The following is a 14,149-nucleotide window of genomic DNA, read 5'->3' as shown; positions in this document are numbered from 1 at the left end:
GCCTTATACAGGTCCGGTGGTCACCCACATTACTGGTCAGTGTACCTGTTTTTACCTTTTCATCATTTTACTTTGAACCTTGTTTTCTGGCAATATTACGCTATGAGCATTTTCTATGGCTCCTGACACGGAGCCTTTTGAGTATGCAGAACCTGGGAAGCTCTTCAACATCCAGAGGGGGGGAATTCCTGTAACCAGGTGGCTTGACCCCGCTGACCCATATAGGAGACCTCTGGAGCAGACACCAACCACTGCGGAGCTGCCCTATGGGAGACGGATGTCCCAGACGCATACCTCACCAATTTGAGGTATCAATGTGCATTACCTATGCGCTTCTGGTAAGCGCATAACTTTATCATTTACACGGATCATCACAAGATAAAGATACGCTCACTGGCACGATTCACAATATTGCTCTATATTGAACCTTTTTTGGGACTATAATCTCATCTATTTTTCTAGCGCTGCACTTTATTACTACTTATATTAAACACCCTTACCCTATCAAAACTTGTAAACGACTTTCAATCTCATAATAATCCACAAAAACTGGTGCTCCACGCCGTCCTTGTTTCCCATCGGTATTACCTCCGACAAAAAACATATAATAATGCAATATCCTTTGGGATACCAAAAAGTGCTCCCCTTATTTTTCACGGCATTAGTGTAATGTGAATCCACTCCCCGTCACCTTACACACCATGCACCTTACCGGACTAAACACTTCCACAAGTATAATGGCTCTCCTCATCTGATAATCCTTGCCCTGTTCAATCTCCATATGGCATCACGACATGGGTTAAAAAACAAGATCCTTATAGTGTAGTAAGTCTTAGAAAAAGGGTCTGGTTTATTAAAGTTATGCTTACAATTAAAACAGTAGTAAAACGCATTATCCTCCATTGTGGGGAACATGAATCCTCAGAAAAAACAGCAATCAGTGAATAAACCTCAATCAAGTTGGCCACTCTGCAACTTCCGGTCTATGTCTATGTCCGTCGTCAAGTCCTTGATGTGTTTCGTCACTTCCGACTTCTTCACAAAGGGTGTGTACATCAGACCGGCGGCCACTTATATACTCTTACTCCTCCCCTTAGCACAGACCGATAGCGCCATCTTGAAATAGGGTATTAGGCCACTGATAAAATAAATGAAAACCACCAACTCAAATGGGCCAGTATATAAATGCAAGTATGTATAATGCTCTATAAACATATCAGGGGGGCATAACTGGCATAACACTCTATACCAGCACATATATACTTCTTACATACAATAGCAGCAATGCATAATATTACATGCAACGCCATCTAAATTGTATATGCACTATCCATCCACTATTCAAATAAATATTGGATAAATAGATAAATAATAATAAATACATAATTAAAAAAAAATCTCCCAACTATCTCATAAATAAATATAAATAAATTAATTAATTGTTATTAATATACAATATCCAGAACACTATATGCAAATTAATCCTATAAATAATCCCCATAGCATATTATACCTCGTAAATCTATTAGTGGACAAATAAATTGGAATATTTTACCCCTATATAAAACTATACAATTTTGGTTAAAAATTAATGAGTTTAAAAATACAAATAAGGTACCTAGACACAGTTATAATAAAACCCAATTACCATGTATTAAAATACCAAAAGTTCATCTAAAATACCTAAAATCCAGAGGAAAGGCAACTACTCCTAATCCCCTAAATATCTATTCTAAAATAGACTAGAAACTAATAGAACTCGTCATCCAAACTGTATCTCTGTACTGAGCTAAAAGCCCATCTAGAATATAAATAGTAATTACCATTACACTCCACCAGTATGATAATATCCCAGAGCTGGGTATGGGAGATGGGACGTGGACAACTATAAAATTTAGACTTAAATCCCTATTTAATATAATATATAATAAAACTATTTATGTGTCTGAAATAAAACAATAAAGGTCCAGATCAACATTCAGACCTTTAGGTTTCAAAGTGTCCATTTGGAAAATCCAAAACATTTCATTTCTAGAGATTTCTGTAATTTTGTTACTTCCTCTCCAGTGTCCCTCCACTTTATCTATTCCACAAAATCGTTATTGTGTTGGATCACATTTGTGGACGTCTCTAAAATGCCTGGACAAATTATGGTCCTTCTTCCCTTCTTTATATTAGAGACATGTTCTTTGAGTCTTTTATACAGTGACCTAGTCGTTCTGCTTACATATTGAAGTTTACATGAAGTTTCCAATAAATAGGTCACATAAGGGGTAGTGCATGTTATGAACTAATAAATCTTAAATTCTTTTGTCGTAACCTGTGACATAAAGCTCTCTATTTTCCTAGTTTTCATCCCTGTTGTTTTACAAATATTACACTTTTTACATGGGAAAAACCCTTTGAGATCAAACATCTTAATTGGATTTTTCCTTGGAGGGGAAATTATATTTTTAACCAGCTTGGTCTGTAGATTCGATGCCTTTCAATATATAAACCCAGGTTTATTTGGTAACTGTCACGTACCTGGTTGGGGAGCCTGACGGGGAGAGGATGGTGTCCTCTTACTACTCCAGCTCAGAGCCCCTGATAGTGGGGACAGAGGGCACCAAGCCAGGAGTGGCATGAGTGCCTGGTGGGTCTTGAGATGACTGTAGGCAGGTGATGACTCGGAAGACCTCCAGGTGCAGGCCAGGTGCGGGTGCAGGAGTGTAAGTGCAGCAGCAGGTAGGTATAGGGGCAACCAGGATACAGGCCAGGTGCAGATGCAGGAACGTAGTTTCAGCAGCAGGTAGGTATGGCGGTAACCAGGATACAGGCCAGGTACGGATACAGGAATGTAGATGCAGCAGCGTCAGACAAGCCGGGCAGATCAGGTACAAGGGAGCAGGCAAGCGGATAATCAGGGATAAGCCAGGTCGGTGCAAGCGGAGTTCTTTCTTAGTCAGGGTCAGATTAGATACAGGCAACAGAATCAGGTTATGGAGTACAGGATGTTGTAGACCAGAAGGCATAGGCTAAAGTGTGTTGGTGATTTAAATAGCCAGCCTTGCGATGACGTGCACGCCAGTACGCATGCGTGTAACCGCACGCTCCCATGAGCACTGCCACAGCTGACAGGGATCCAGCGCAGGCGCATAGATTTGCATCGGCGAGGGGACGATCCCTGACAGTGCCCCCCCCCCCAAGGGCAGCCTCCAGATGCCCAACTGGGCCATTTTCTCTGGATGCCTGTGTCTGATTGCCAAGATTAAGTCTTTACTGTGGATGTTGGATTCCAATTCCCATGAATTGTCTTCAGATCCATATTGTTTCCATTTAATTAAATATTGGAGCTGGTTCCTCCTCTTTCTACAGTCAATAATTGTCTCTACCTCATATTCCTCTTCGCCATTGACGATCAGTGGCTCAGGTGGCCCCAATTCCTGGCCAGGAAAAGGGATAGAGACAGAGGTTTTGAGCAGTGATACGTGGAATACCGGGTGAATCCTTAGTGATTCCGATAATGTAAGCTCGTATGCTACGTCATTAATCTTTCTTTTTACTGGGAAGGGTCAAATGAACTTGGGACCTAGCTTCTTTGAGGGATAAGTGAATTTTAAATTGGCTGTTGACGACCATACTTCCTCACCAGGTTCCAGGACCAGGTCCCCCTTCCTTTTCCTGTCAAAGAATCTTTTATTGTCCCGTTGAACTTTTGTGATTTTCTCCTGTAGAACCTTGTTGTTTTGCTGAAGGAATTCAAAAGTGTTTTGGACCGCTGGAATTGATGATTCAGGCACTATATTGTATAGAAACACAGGATGAAATCCATAATTAGAGAAAAAGGGGGACTGTTTCGTGGCCGAGTGTTTTGAATTACTATATACAAACTCGGCCAAGGGTAAAAGTGATACCCAGTCATCTTGGGAAAATTACGTAAAACAGCCAATGTATTGTACCAAGGTCTGGTTGGTTCTTTCCGTTTGCCTGTTGGTCTGAGGGTGATAAGTGGAAGAGAGAGTCCCATTTTCAGCTTCTCACAGAGTGCTTTCCAGAATTTTGAAGTGAATTGTACCCCTCGATCCAAGACAATGTTCCCTGGAACACCATGGAGCCTCACCACCTCTCTTATGAAGATTTGGGCAGTCTCAGCTGCAGAAGGTACTCCCTTCATGGCAATAAAATGGGCCATTTTAGAAAAATGATCCACTACAACAAAAATGGCCGAACATCCCTCTGATGGTGGCAGTTCTACAATGAAATCCATTGAGATAATTTCCCAAGGTCGAACAGGGACTGGTAGGGGCCTCAGTAATCCCCAGGTCTTGCTTCTGTTGCCCTTGTTACATATACATGTGGGGCAGGAATTTACATAAGCCTTGCAGTCCTTCTCCCAATCAGGCCATCAGAACAGGGGCAGCACTAGGTCTAAAGTCTTGTGGACCCCAAAATGTCCTGCCAGGGGATGGTCATGATATAGCCCCAAAATTACCAATCGGATACTTTCTGGTGCAAAGATCTTGTCTCCTGACCAGAGTAAACCTTCTCTAATGTATAGAGTTACTCCTGGTGGGGAAGGAGCCCCTAAAGATGCCTGCTGAATTTGTAAAAAAATGTCTGTTTGTAAAAGACAGAAGTTGCCTGCTGAGAGCACCGTATCAGGGGTAGGAGGATCCTTAGGATCATTGAACATCCTAGACAGGGCATCGGGCTTGATATTCTTAGAGACTGGTCTGTAGGTAATGTGAAATATAAACCTGGTGAAAAAAAGTGCCCACCTAGCTTGTCGGGGTTTTAGACATCTCGCAGTATTCAGGTACTCCAGATTCTTGTGATCGGTATAGATCAAAATGGGGTGTGCTGCTCCCTCTAAAAGGTACCTCCTTTCCTCCAAGGCTGACTTGATGGAAAGTAATTTTCGATCCCCTACATCATAGTTTCTCTCCGCAAGGGATAGCTTACGGGAAAAAAAGGCAACTGGATGAAGTAAGAGTTTCAGGCCTTGCCGCTGTGATAGGACAGCCCCAACAGCATTCTCTGAGGCATCTACCTCTACCACAAAGGGTAGTGCTGGATCTGGATGGTTTAGTATGGGTGCTGAAGTAAATAGTCTGTTTAATGAGTCAAAAGCGCTTTGAGCTTCTGGTGTCCAACAGATTCAGACCCCTTGTTTGGTCAGTTTGCGAAACCTATGAAACGTTGTATTCCTTTTTTTAAGATGGTGCAGGCCATTTCAGGATGGCAGAGACTTTCTGGGAATCCATCCTAAAGCCTTCAGTGGATATAATTAATCCTAGGAATTGAATGCTCTGGCGTTCAAACTCGCATTTTTCAGGCTTTGCATATAGTCTGTGTAGTCTGAGGCGACCAAGGACCTTCTGCACATGTCCTCGGTGAAGTTCAATAGATGTGGAAAAAATCAGAATGTCATCCAGGTAGACTATCACAAAATTATCTAAGAAGTCTCTGAAAATGTCATTTACCAGGTGCTGAAAGGTTGCAGGGGCATTACATAGTTCAAAGAGCATGACTAGGTACTCAAACTGCCCAAATCTGATACAGACGACTGTCTTCCACTCATCTCCCTCCCGGATTCGTACGAGATTGTATGCCCCTCTTAAGTCCAACTTGGTAATTACAGTTGCGGACCTGAGTCTTTGGAATAATTCTGGGACTAATGGCATGGCAGGGGATATCTGTTTTTAACCGTAATATTGTTCAACTTGCTGTAGTCTACACATGGGCGGAGGGAATGATCTTTTTTTTCTACAAAGAAGATACTTGCTCTTGCTGGGGAGGTGGAGGGGTGGATGAACTCCTTGTTTAGATTATCATCAATGTAGTCTTTCAGTGCCTCCAACCCACGCTCTGAAAGTGGGAAGATCCGACCAAAGGGAATTTCGGCCCCGGGTAGCAGTTAAATTAGGCAGTCGTAGGGTCTGTGGGGTGGAAGGGTGTCTGCACCACATTTACTAAAAACATTGAGGAAGTCATGGTAGGCTGCAGGAACGATTTGGCATACCTCATCATCAATGTCCATACACAGTAGGGGCACAGATTGAGCAGGAAGTTAAGGTAAGCAATGCTTGTGGCAGTAGGCCGATTTAAAGTCCACTTCACCAGATACCCAATTCACGCTGGGGTTGTGGGCCTGTAACCATGGGATTCCCAAGATAACTGGAAACAGTAGTGATGCAATAACATCCAGGCATAGTAGTTCCTTGTGGCCAGATGGAGGTATTACAGTGGGTAGCAGAATGGTCTCCTAGGTGACTGCCCCAGATTTAATGTTGGATCTGTCAGCCAAGTATACTGTCAGTCTCTGCGTTTTGGCTTTTAAGGGTATCTGATGTTGCAGGGCGAAAGCTGAGTCAATAAAGCAGCTGCAGGCCAATGATAGCAGACACTGGCAGGGTTCTTCCCAGAAGCTGGAATAAGACAGAAATGGCATTGTGAGCAGGGTTGATGGTTGCAGATGGTAGTTTAGCAGGCAGGGTAGTCAGAGACTTCCTCAGCTTTGCGGGACAATTTCGTACATAATGGCTGGGTTCTCAATAATAGAGGCACAGGTTACCCTGTCGGCTGCGTTGGCGTTCTTCCGGAGTAAGTGAGGTTCGTAGCAACCCTATTTGCATTTGTTCGGATTCTTCAACACTGGGTGTGGTAGGATTAGTTGGTACCATGTTTGCTGGAGATGGTGCCCTGGATAGCATCCACATAGGGCAGACTTGGCTGGCAGACCTTTCCAGTCTTCGTTCCCTAAGCCGGTGGTCAATCTGGATAGCAAGATTAATGAGTTCTTCCAGCGTGTTTGGTACCCCTACATGGGCTAGCTCATCTTTAAGGGGTTCAGCAAGGCCTAAACGGAACTGATAGCGTAGGGCAGCATCGTTCCAATTGGTATCGGCGCTCCAGCGCCTAAACTCCGTCACATAGTCCTCAGCTGCCCTGCTGAAGGGAATGGAGAGCTGCTTCTGCTGATGCAGATTGCTGGGGATCATCATAGAGCTGAGCCATAGCCTCAAAGAAGCGATTTAAGGAAACTAACTTGACGTCTTCCTTTTCCAGCAGATGGTGAGCCCATGCTTGTGGTTCTCCCTGGAGGAATGATATCACGAACCCCACATTGGTTTCCTCTAATGAAAAGGTGCGAGGTTGTAATGCAAAATACAGTTCACATGCGTTGCGTAATGCCCTGAATTTGTTGCGATCACCAGAAAACCTTTCGGGTGTGGGGACCCTTGGCTCTGGGGGCAGCAGCATCACTGCAGGGTTCATCATAGCTCCTGAAGCGACAGTTGGAGCAGATGTCGCTGTGGCGCTGGCAGAAAGTAGGGTCTGAAAATGATTTTCAAATCGGTTATATCCCTCTTGCAGGCCCTTGACGGCTTGTGTCAGTGCCGCAATGTGCTGACAGATTTCTTCTAGAGGAGAGGCCCCTCTCTCAGGCTCCGACATGGCCTTCTGGTACTGTCACGTACCTGGTTGGGGAGCCTGACGTGGAAAGGAGGGCATCCTCTTACTACGCCCGCTTGGAGCCCCTGATAGTGAGGACAGAGGGCACCAAGCCAGGAGTGGTTTGAGTGCCTGGTGGGTCTTGAGATGACTATAGGCAGGTGATGACCCAGGAGCAGGCCAGGTGCGGGTGCAGGAGCATAGGTGCAGCAGCAGGTAGGTATGGCGGCAACCAGGATACAGGCCAGGTGCGGTTGCAGGAACGTAGGTGCAGCAGCAGGTAGGTATGGCAGCAACCAGGATACAGGCCAGGTGTGGATGCAGGAACTTAGGTGCAGCAGTAGGTAGGTATGGCGGCAACCAGGATACAGGCCAAGTGCGGATGCAGGAACGTAGGTGCAGCAGCAGGTAGGTATGGCGGTAACCAGGATACAGGCCAGGTAGGACCAAGCAGATCAGGTACAAGGGAGCAGGCAAGCGGATAGTCAAGGATAAGCCAGGTCAGTGCAAGCGGAGTTCTTTCTTAGTCAGGGTCAGATCAGATACAGCAACATAATCAGGTTATGGAGTACAGGACGTTGTAGACCAGAAGGCATAGGCTAAAGTGTGTTGGCGATTTAAATAACTCGCCTTGCGATGACGTGCACGCCGGTGCCCATGCGCCTAACCGCACGCTCCTGCACATTAGAACGCACACCGCCATGGCTGACAGGGATCCGGCCCCAGCGCATAGATGTGCGTCGGCGAGGGGACGATCCCTGACAGTAACAATGGGCCCAAAATGTTATCCCTTTTTAATATAGGCCAATACTTACACATCATCCTCTCCATCTCCATATTGGAAATAAAAGCAAATTCCAGCTTCTTATCTTCTTTTTTAGGTCTCATTTCTTTTAGTGTTTTTATCTTTCTGTTTCCCATGTATTCTTTACTGATTTCAAATCTCAGGTTTTCCAATCTACCTGCATCATACCCTTTTTGTACAAACCTTTGTTTAACTATTTGCCGACCGCAGATAGCTGAATGACGGCTGCACTGCGGCCGGCCAGTTCTCGGTGGGCGTCATATGATGCCCTCCCAGAACGCGCTCTCCTGCACGCCCCTGGGGGCGCACCCGGCGATCTCCGTGATCGCTACGTCCTACGGACACAGCTGATCACGTGATGTGGTAAAAGGCCAATCACAGCGGCCTTTTACCACGTGATCAGCCGTGTCCAATGACACGCTGATCACCGGGAAATGCAATTGCCGGTTCTCGGCTGCACTTTCCTCACGCTGTCAGATCGTGAGGAAAGTACTGCCGAGAACCGGCAGTTGTTAGAGCAGGGATTGGCACCGATCAGCAGGGCACTGATGATCAATGCCCTGATGATCGGTGCCCAGCAGTGCCACCCACAAGTTCTGCCCACCTGTGCCCAGCAGTGCGCCCACTAACTCCGCCCACCTGTGCCCAGCAGTGTGCCTACTAGCTCCGCCCACCGGTGCCCAGCAGTGCATCCACCTGTGACCAGCAGTGCACCCACCTGTGCCACCCAGCAGTGTCACACAAGTGTGCCCAGAAGTGCCACCTACCTGTGCCCACCCACCTGTGCCCACCAGTGCCACCCACCTGTGCCCACTAGTGCCCATCAGTGCAGCCCAGCATTGCTGCCAGTCAGTGGCACCAGTCAGTGCCGCCAGTCAGTGCCACCTATCAGTGCTGTCTATCAGTACCCATCACTAGTGTCGCCTATCAGTGCCACCTATCCGTGACACCTCATTAGTGCTGCCTATCAGTGCTGCCTATCAGTGCCCTTCAGTGCTGCCTATCAGTGCCCATCAGTGCCGCCTATCAGTGCCCATCAGTGCTGCCTCATCAACGCACATCAGTGAAGGAGAAAAATTACCTGTTTGAAAAATTTTATAATAGAAACAAAGAAACTTTTTTTTTTTAATTTTTGCAATTTTTTTGTTTATAGCTCAAAAAATAAAGTGCCCAGCGGCGATTAAATACCACCAAAAGAAAGCTCTATTTGTGAGAAAAAAATTATAAAAATTTCATATGGGTACAATCTTGCATGACCGCGAAATTGTCAATCAAAGTGCGACAGCACTGAAAGCTGAAAATTGGCCTGGTAAAGAAAGGGGTATAAGTGCCTGGTAGGCAAGTGATTAATCAGTTCAGATTGATCAATATAATCCGTAACCCTCGAACAATTTCTCCTTATGCAACTAAACTGCCCCTTCGGTATCCCTTGAATCCATTGTGGATGGTGACAACTGGAGGTAGAAGTGTATTCATTCCTATCTGTCTCCTTAAAGTATGTTTTTGTATATAATCTCTCATTATCTTTAAAAATACATAAATCTAGAAAATTTACTGATTCAACATTTATAGTCTGGGAAAAACCCAATCCGTGTGGATTATTTTCTATGTGTTTTAAAAAAAAACCTGTAGTGGCTCCATATCACCAGGATATCATCTATAAATCTCTTCCATGTTCTTAACCCTTTTCATACCTTCCCAACAATTTCTTCATGTTCCCATCTCACCATGAAAATATTTGCTAGGCTAGGTGCAAATTTTGCGCCCATTGCCACGCTTTTTCTGGACAAAAATCTCCTGCATACCAGAAATAATTGTTAAGCATGCCGAACTCTAGTAATTGAATGATGAATTTCCTCTGCCTCCTGTGGATCTCAGTGTATTCTTTACAGCCCATTTAGCTGCTCCAATACCCTCTTCATGTCTGATGCTAGTATATAATGAATTTACATCAATAGTAACTAGTATGGTATTCTGTGTGACCTCTATATTCTCAATCAATTCAGTGATATCCTGTCCATCCTTCAAATAGGCAGGCATTTGTTTTACAAAAGGCTGCAAAAATAAATCTATATACTCTCCAATCCGGGAATGTATGGACCCTATCCCATTGACAATGGGTCTCCCAGGAGGTTGATTTAAACTCCTATGGATTTTTGGCAGATAATAGAACACTGGGATTTTACATTTGGAAGGAATAAGATATTTTGCTTCCTTCTCATCTAGGATTCCCACTCCCCATATCCCCATAACTAAATTCTGATGTTGTTTTTTAAATTTTCCAGTAGGGTTTCCCTTAATTTTAATATACGTGTGATTGTGGAGATAGTATTTGCTGCATGCTAGTGCAAGCTCGTGCTCCTCAGAATCACCCCACCAGGAGGTGATTAAGCCGGAGTCTGGTAGCAGATGTAGCAGGTAGGGATCAAGCAGAAAGCTAGTCAGTAAACAAGCCAATGGTCAGTAACAAGTGGTTTAGGGTTGGGATTAAGTGGAAGCGAAGTCGAGCAATAAGCCAAAGGTCGATAATGAATGGTTTCAGTTTGGGATCAAGCAGAAGTGAAGTTGATATACAAGCCAAGGTCAGTAACGAGTGTTAGTGAAGATACAGAAGACAACAGTAGTGAAAGGAGCAACATACGGGCTGGAGAAGAGCACAACAATCTGGCTAATGGAAAGTGCAGGGATATGGCTTAAATCAGGAAGTCCGTGGGTAGAGAAAGGAGTGCAAGGTTCCCCAGAAACAAGTTGCAAGGCAAGGTTGTCCATAGGATCAGGAACCTGTCCAACATCTCGGGTAGCACAGCAAGAAGAGCCACAGTCGGACATCACAGAAGTCGCAGTCTCAGACCCAAGTCCTAACAGAATGCTTGTTGATCTCCCCTTCCTGTAAATGACACAGAAGCGACATATAAAATGTCACTTTCACCAGCCAGTATGGCTGGTGAAGAAACTAATTAAGTGCAGTCTGCACTCTATTATTTTCATTGAAGCGCAGGTGAGACATCAGGGATTTTTTAGACCCTAATGTCTCATTAAAGAGAACCTGTCACCAAAAATGCATCACATAGGGATCTTTTGTCCCTATGTGATAGAAAAATAAAACGTTTAGAAAATTTAGTAAAAAACATGTAAAAAAACTAGTTACACTCAAACACTTCTGCCAGATCGATTCCACATATCTCGGAAAATGCTGGTCTCACCTCACATGTTCTTTTCAAAAACAGTGAGAGGGAAAAGGAGATGTTTTGGAGCTCACAGAGGATGTTAGACATAGGCAGAATAATAGATTATACAGATATTAGGAAATAGATGTGTACGGATTATTTTGAAAAATAAAGATATCATTTAGTGTCACAAAAAAGAATCTTTCCTCTTCATCCTTCCCTTTATAGTTGGCCAATCATGCTCCTTTCTCTTTTTTGAAAGATGCTTAAAATAAATAAATCTGGCCTCTTCCTCCCCTTAGAGCCGGCTAATCACGATCCTTTTTTTTTTTTTTTAAATAGAAAAAGAGTAAAAAAAAATGAAAACCATAGAAATGTATTAAAAAATATATGCATATATATTATTTATTTTTTGTGGAAAGTGAACATATGCATTGATAGATTTGGCGGAAAGGTGAACTATTCCTAAAAGGTGGCTATAAATCTTCTCTTTTGATATCCCCCCACCAGCAATCTTAGCACCTCCTTTCACTGGATTTCCAGGTTCTACGCCCATCGGCGAACCCAGAACCAGCATGCTGTGTGCCGCTGGATAGATGGGAGGAAGATCAGTAAATGGATCTTCCATTTCTGTTAATGACCCAGAAGTGGCATGTAAAATGTCATTTCCCAGTCCTGGTGTTCCTGGCCGGGGAAGAAACTAGTAAAGTGAGATATTCAGGGTTTTTTTTCAGCTGGAACATGGCGGAATGGCATTCTGCTACTTCCAACGCTAGCCCTGTGCTCACCACTATCTACTGCCCGGCTCCCCTGTGACAGCATAGCTGAGCTAACCCAGCGGGCGGCTCTCTACAGCTCTCCCTGCCCTTGCACACAGTGCAGAAAGAATGCACGGCACTCACATCATTCATTCCAGTGACTTAAGCACTTGCAGCTTCAGCTCTAACTAGCCTCTTTATCTCTGCACCTCTGAATGGGGAGGGTGCAGTGTCCACACACGAGGCGCTGCCACTTTCTGCCCCCCCTCCCGCTCATCAGCTAGTAAGCCATCCTGCCCTTATCAGCTCCACCCTCCAGCTTATCATCTAATAAACCTGGCAATTCTATTCTAGCTCTCCCTTCCTTTTAATGTGTGGGCAGATTAGGTGGGGGGTGCAGAAGTAAGAATTGATGAGAAAAGAGTGGAGGGCAGAGATGAGTACTGGTGAAAGTTTAACTTTAATATTTATTTTAGCATGAAAGTAAATTCTTCTGTTGCTGGTGGGTGCAGAAATGAGTTTTGGAGAGGAGTACAGGGTGTGAACTTTGGGCAAGGTACTGGGGTGAGCTGCGAGTAGGGTACAGGGGTGATCTGCTGGCAGGGTACAGGAGTGAGCTGGGGGCAGGGTACAAAGGTGAGCGGTGGACAGGGGTAAAGATGTGAGCTGCGAGCAGGGTACAGGGGTGAGTGATGGAAAGGGGTACAGAGGTGAACTGTGGGCGGGGTACAGAGGTGAGCTTTGGAGAGGAGTACAGAGGTGAGCTGCAGCCAGGGTATTGAGGTGAGCTGCGGGAAGGGTACTGGGGTGAGAGGTGGACAGAGGTACTGGGGTGAGCTGCGGGCAGGGTACAGGGGTGAGCGGTGGACAGGGGTAAAGATGTGAGATGCGAGCAGGGTACAGGAGTGAGAGGTGGACAGAGGTAAAGATGTGAGCTGCGAGCAGGGTACAGGGGCGAGCGATGGAAAGGGGTACAGAGGTGAACTGTGGGTAGGGTACAGGGGTGAGCTGTGGCAGGGGTACAGAGGTAAGCTTTGGAGAGGAATACAGAGGTGAGCTGCAGCCAGGGTACTGGGGTGAGAGGTGGACAGGGGTACTGAAGTGAGCTGAGGGCAGGTTACAGAGGTAAACTATGGGCAGGGTACTAGGGTGAGAGGTGGACAGGGGTAGAGGGGTGAGGAGTGGACAGGGGTAGAGGGGTGAGCTGCAGGCAGAGTACAGGGGTGAGCCGTAGATAGGGGTACAGAGTTGAGCCGTGGGTAGGGTACAGAGTTCAACTGTGGACAGAGTATGGGGTGAGCTTTGGCAAGGGTACAGAGGTGAGCTTTGGAGAGGGAGTACAGAACTGAACTGTGGTCATGGTACAGGGGTGAGCTGTGGGCAGGGATACAGAGGTAAGCTTTGGAGAAGGGTACAGAAGTGAGCTGTGGGCTGGGGTACAGGGGTGAGCTTTGGACAGAGATATAGAGGTGAGCTTTGGAGAGGGATACAGGGGTGAGCTGTGGACAGGTGTGAGCTTTGAACAGTGGTACAGAGGAGAGCTTTGGACATGGGGGAGAGGTGAGCAGTGGGTAGGAGCAGGGGCAGACTGAGAACTCATGGGGCCCCCCGGGCAATAGGGGATCATGGGGCCCCTGTGTCCTTGCCCAAACTCAAAAAAAGCCTATGAAAAAGGTACCAGAGGCATCTCAAGGGGTTTCCAAATGGTCAGTCCACCCCTGAATAGGAGGTGCATAGGTGAGTGATGGGTTTTGCTTTTTTAGGGAATAAAAGTTGTAAAGTTTTCACTGGGGAAGATTTTTACTTGGTAGGCAGGGACAGCATACATACAGTATAGCAGAGATTGAAAAAGCCACTCGCCAAATGCGAGGAGAAATTCCTCTGTGGCGAGCGGCTGTGAGTGGTCAGCACAGATGAAGCTTGGAGTGACTGCACCTGCGCTCCAAGCCTCATTGTGAAGCTGATTTCCGGTTTCCAACTTC

The 14,149-nt window shown here is 45.6% G+C and overlaps 1 protein-coding gene across 1 annotated transcript in view; it reads right to left on the bottom strand.

Annotated features, from left to right (window-relative positions):
• Positions 1 to 826: 826 nt before the first annotated feature.
• The window catches only part of LOC149450179 (uncharacterized), a 28,802-nt gene continuing 15,479 nt past the window's right edge, over positions 827 to 14,149 (bottom strand). The window contains exon 2 of the mRNA XM_089692334.1: positions 827 to 1,138. Within this exon, the coding sequence (XP_089548460.1) occupies positions 1,131 to 1,138 (8 nt within the window). The 3' untranslated portion in view covers positions 827 to 1,130. The remainder of the gene's footprint in view (positions 1,139 to 14,149) is intronic.

The sequence above is a fragment of the Staurois parvus genome, unplaced genomic scaffold (genome assembly GCF_062004578.1).
Source record: "Staurois parvus isolate SC_StPar_1 unplaced genomic scaffold, SC_StPar_1.0 ptg000581l, whole genome shotgun sequence".
In the NCBI taxonomy this organism is placed as follows: Eukaryota; Metazoa; Chordata; class Amphibia; order Anura; family Ranidae; genus Staurois; species Staurois parvus.
Note: the sequence above shows the minus strand (reverse complement) of the source record. Positions and strands in the feature narration are given on the sequence as shown.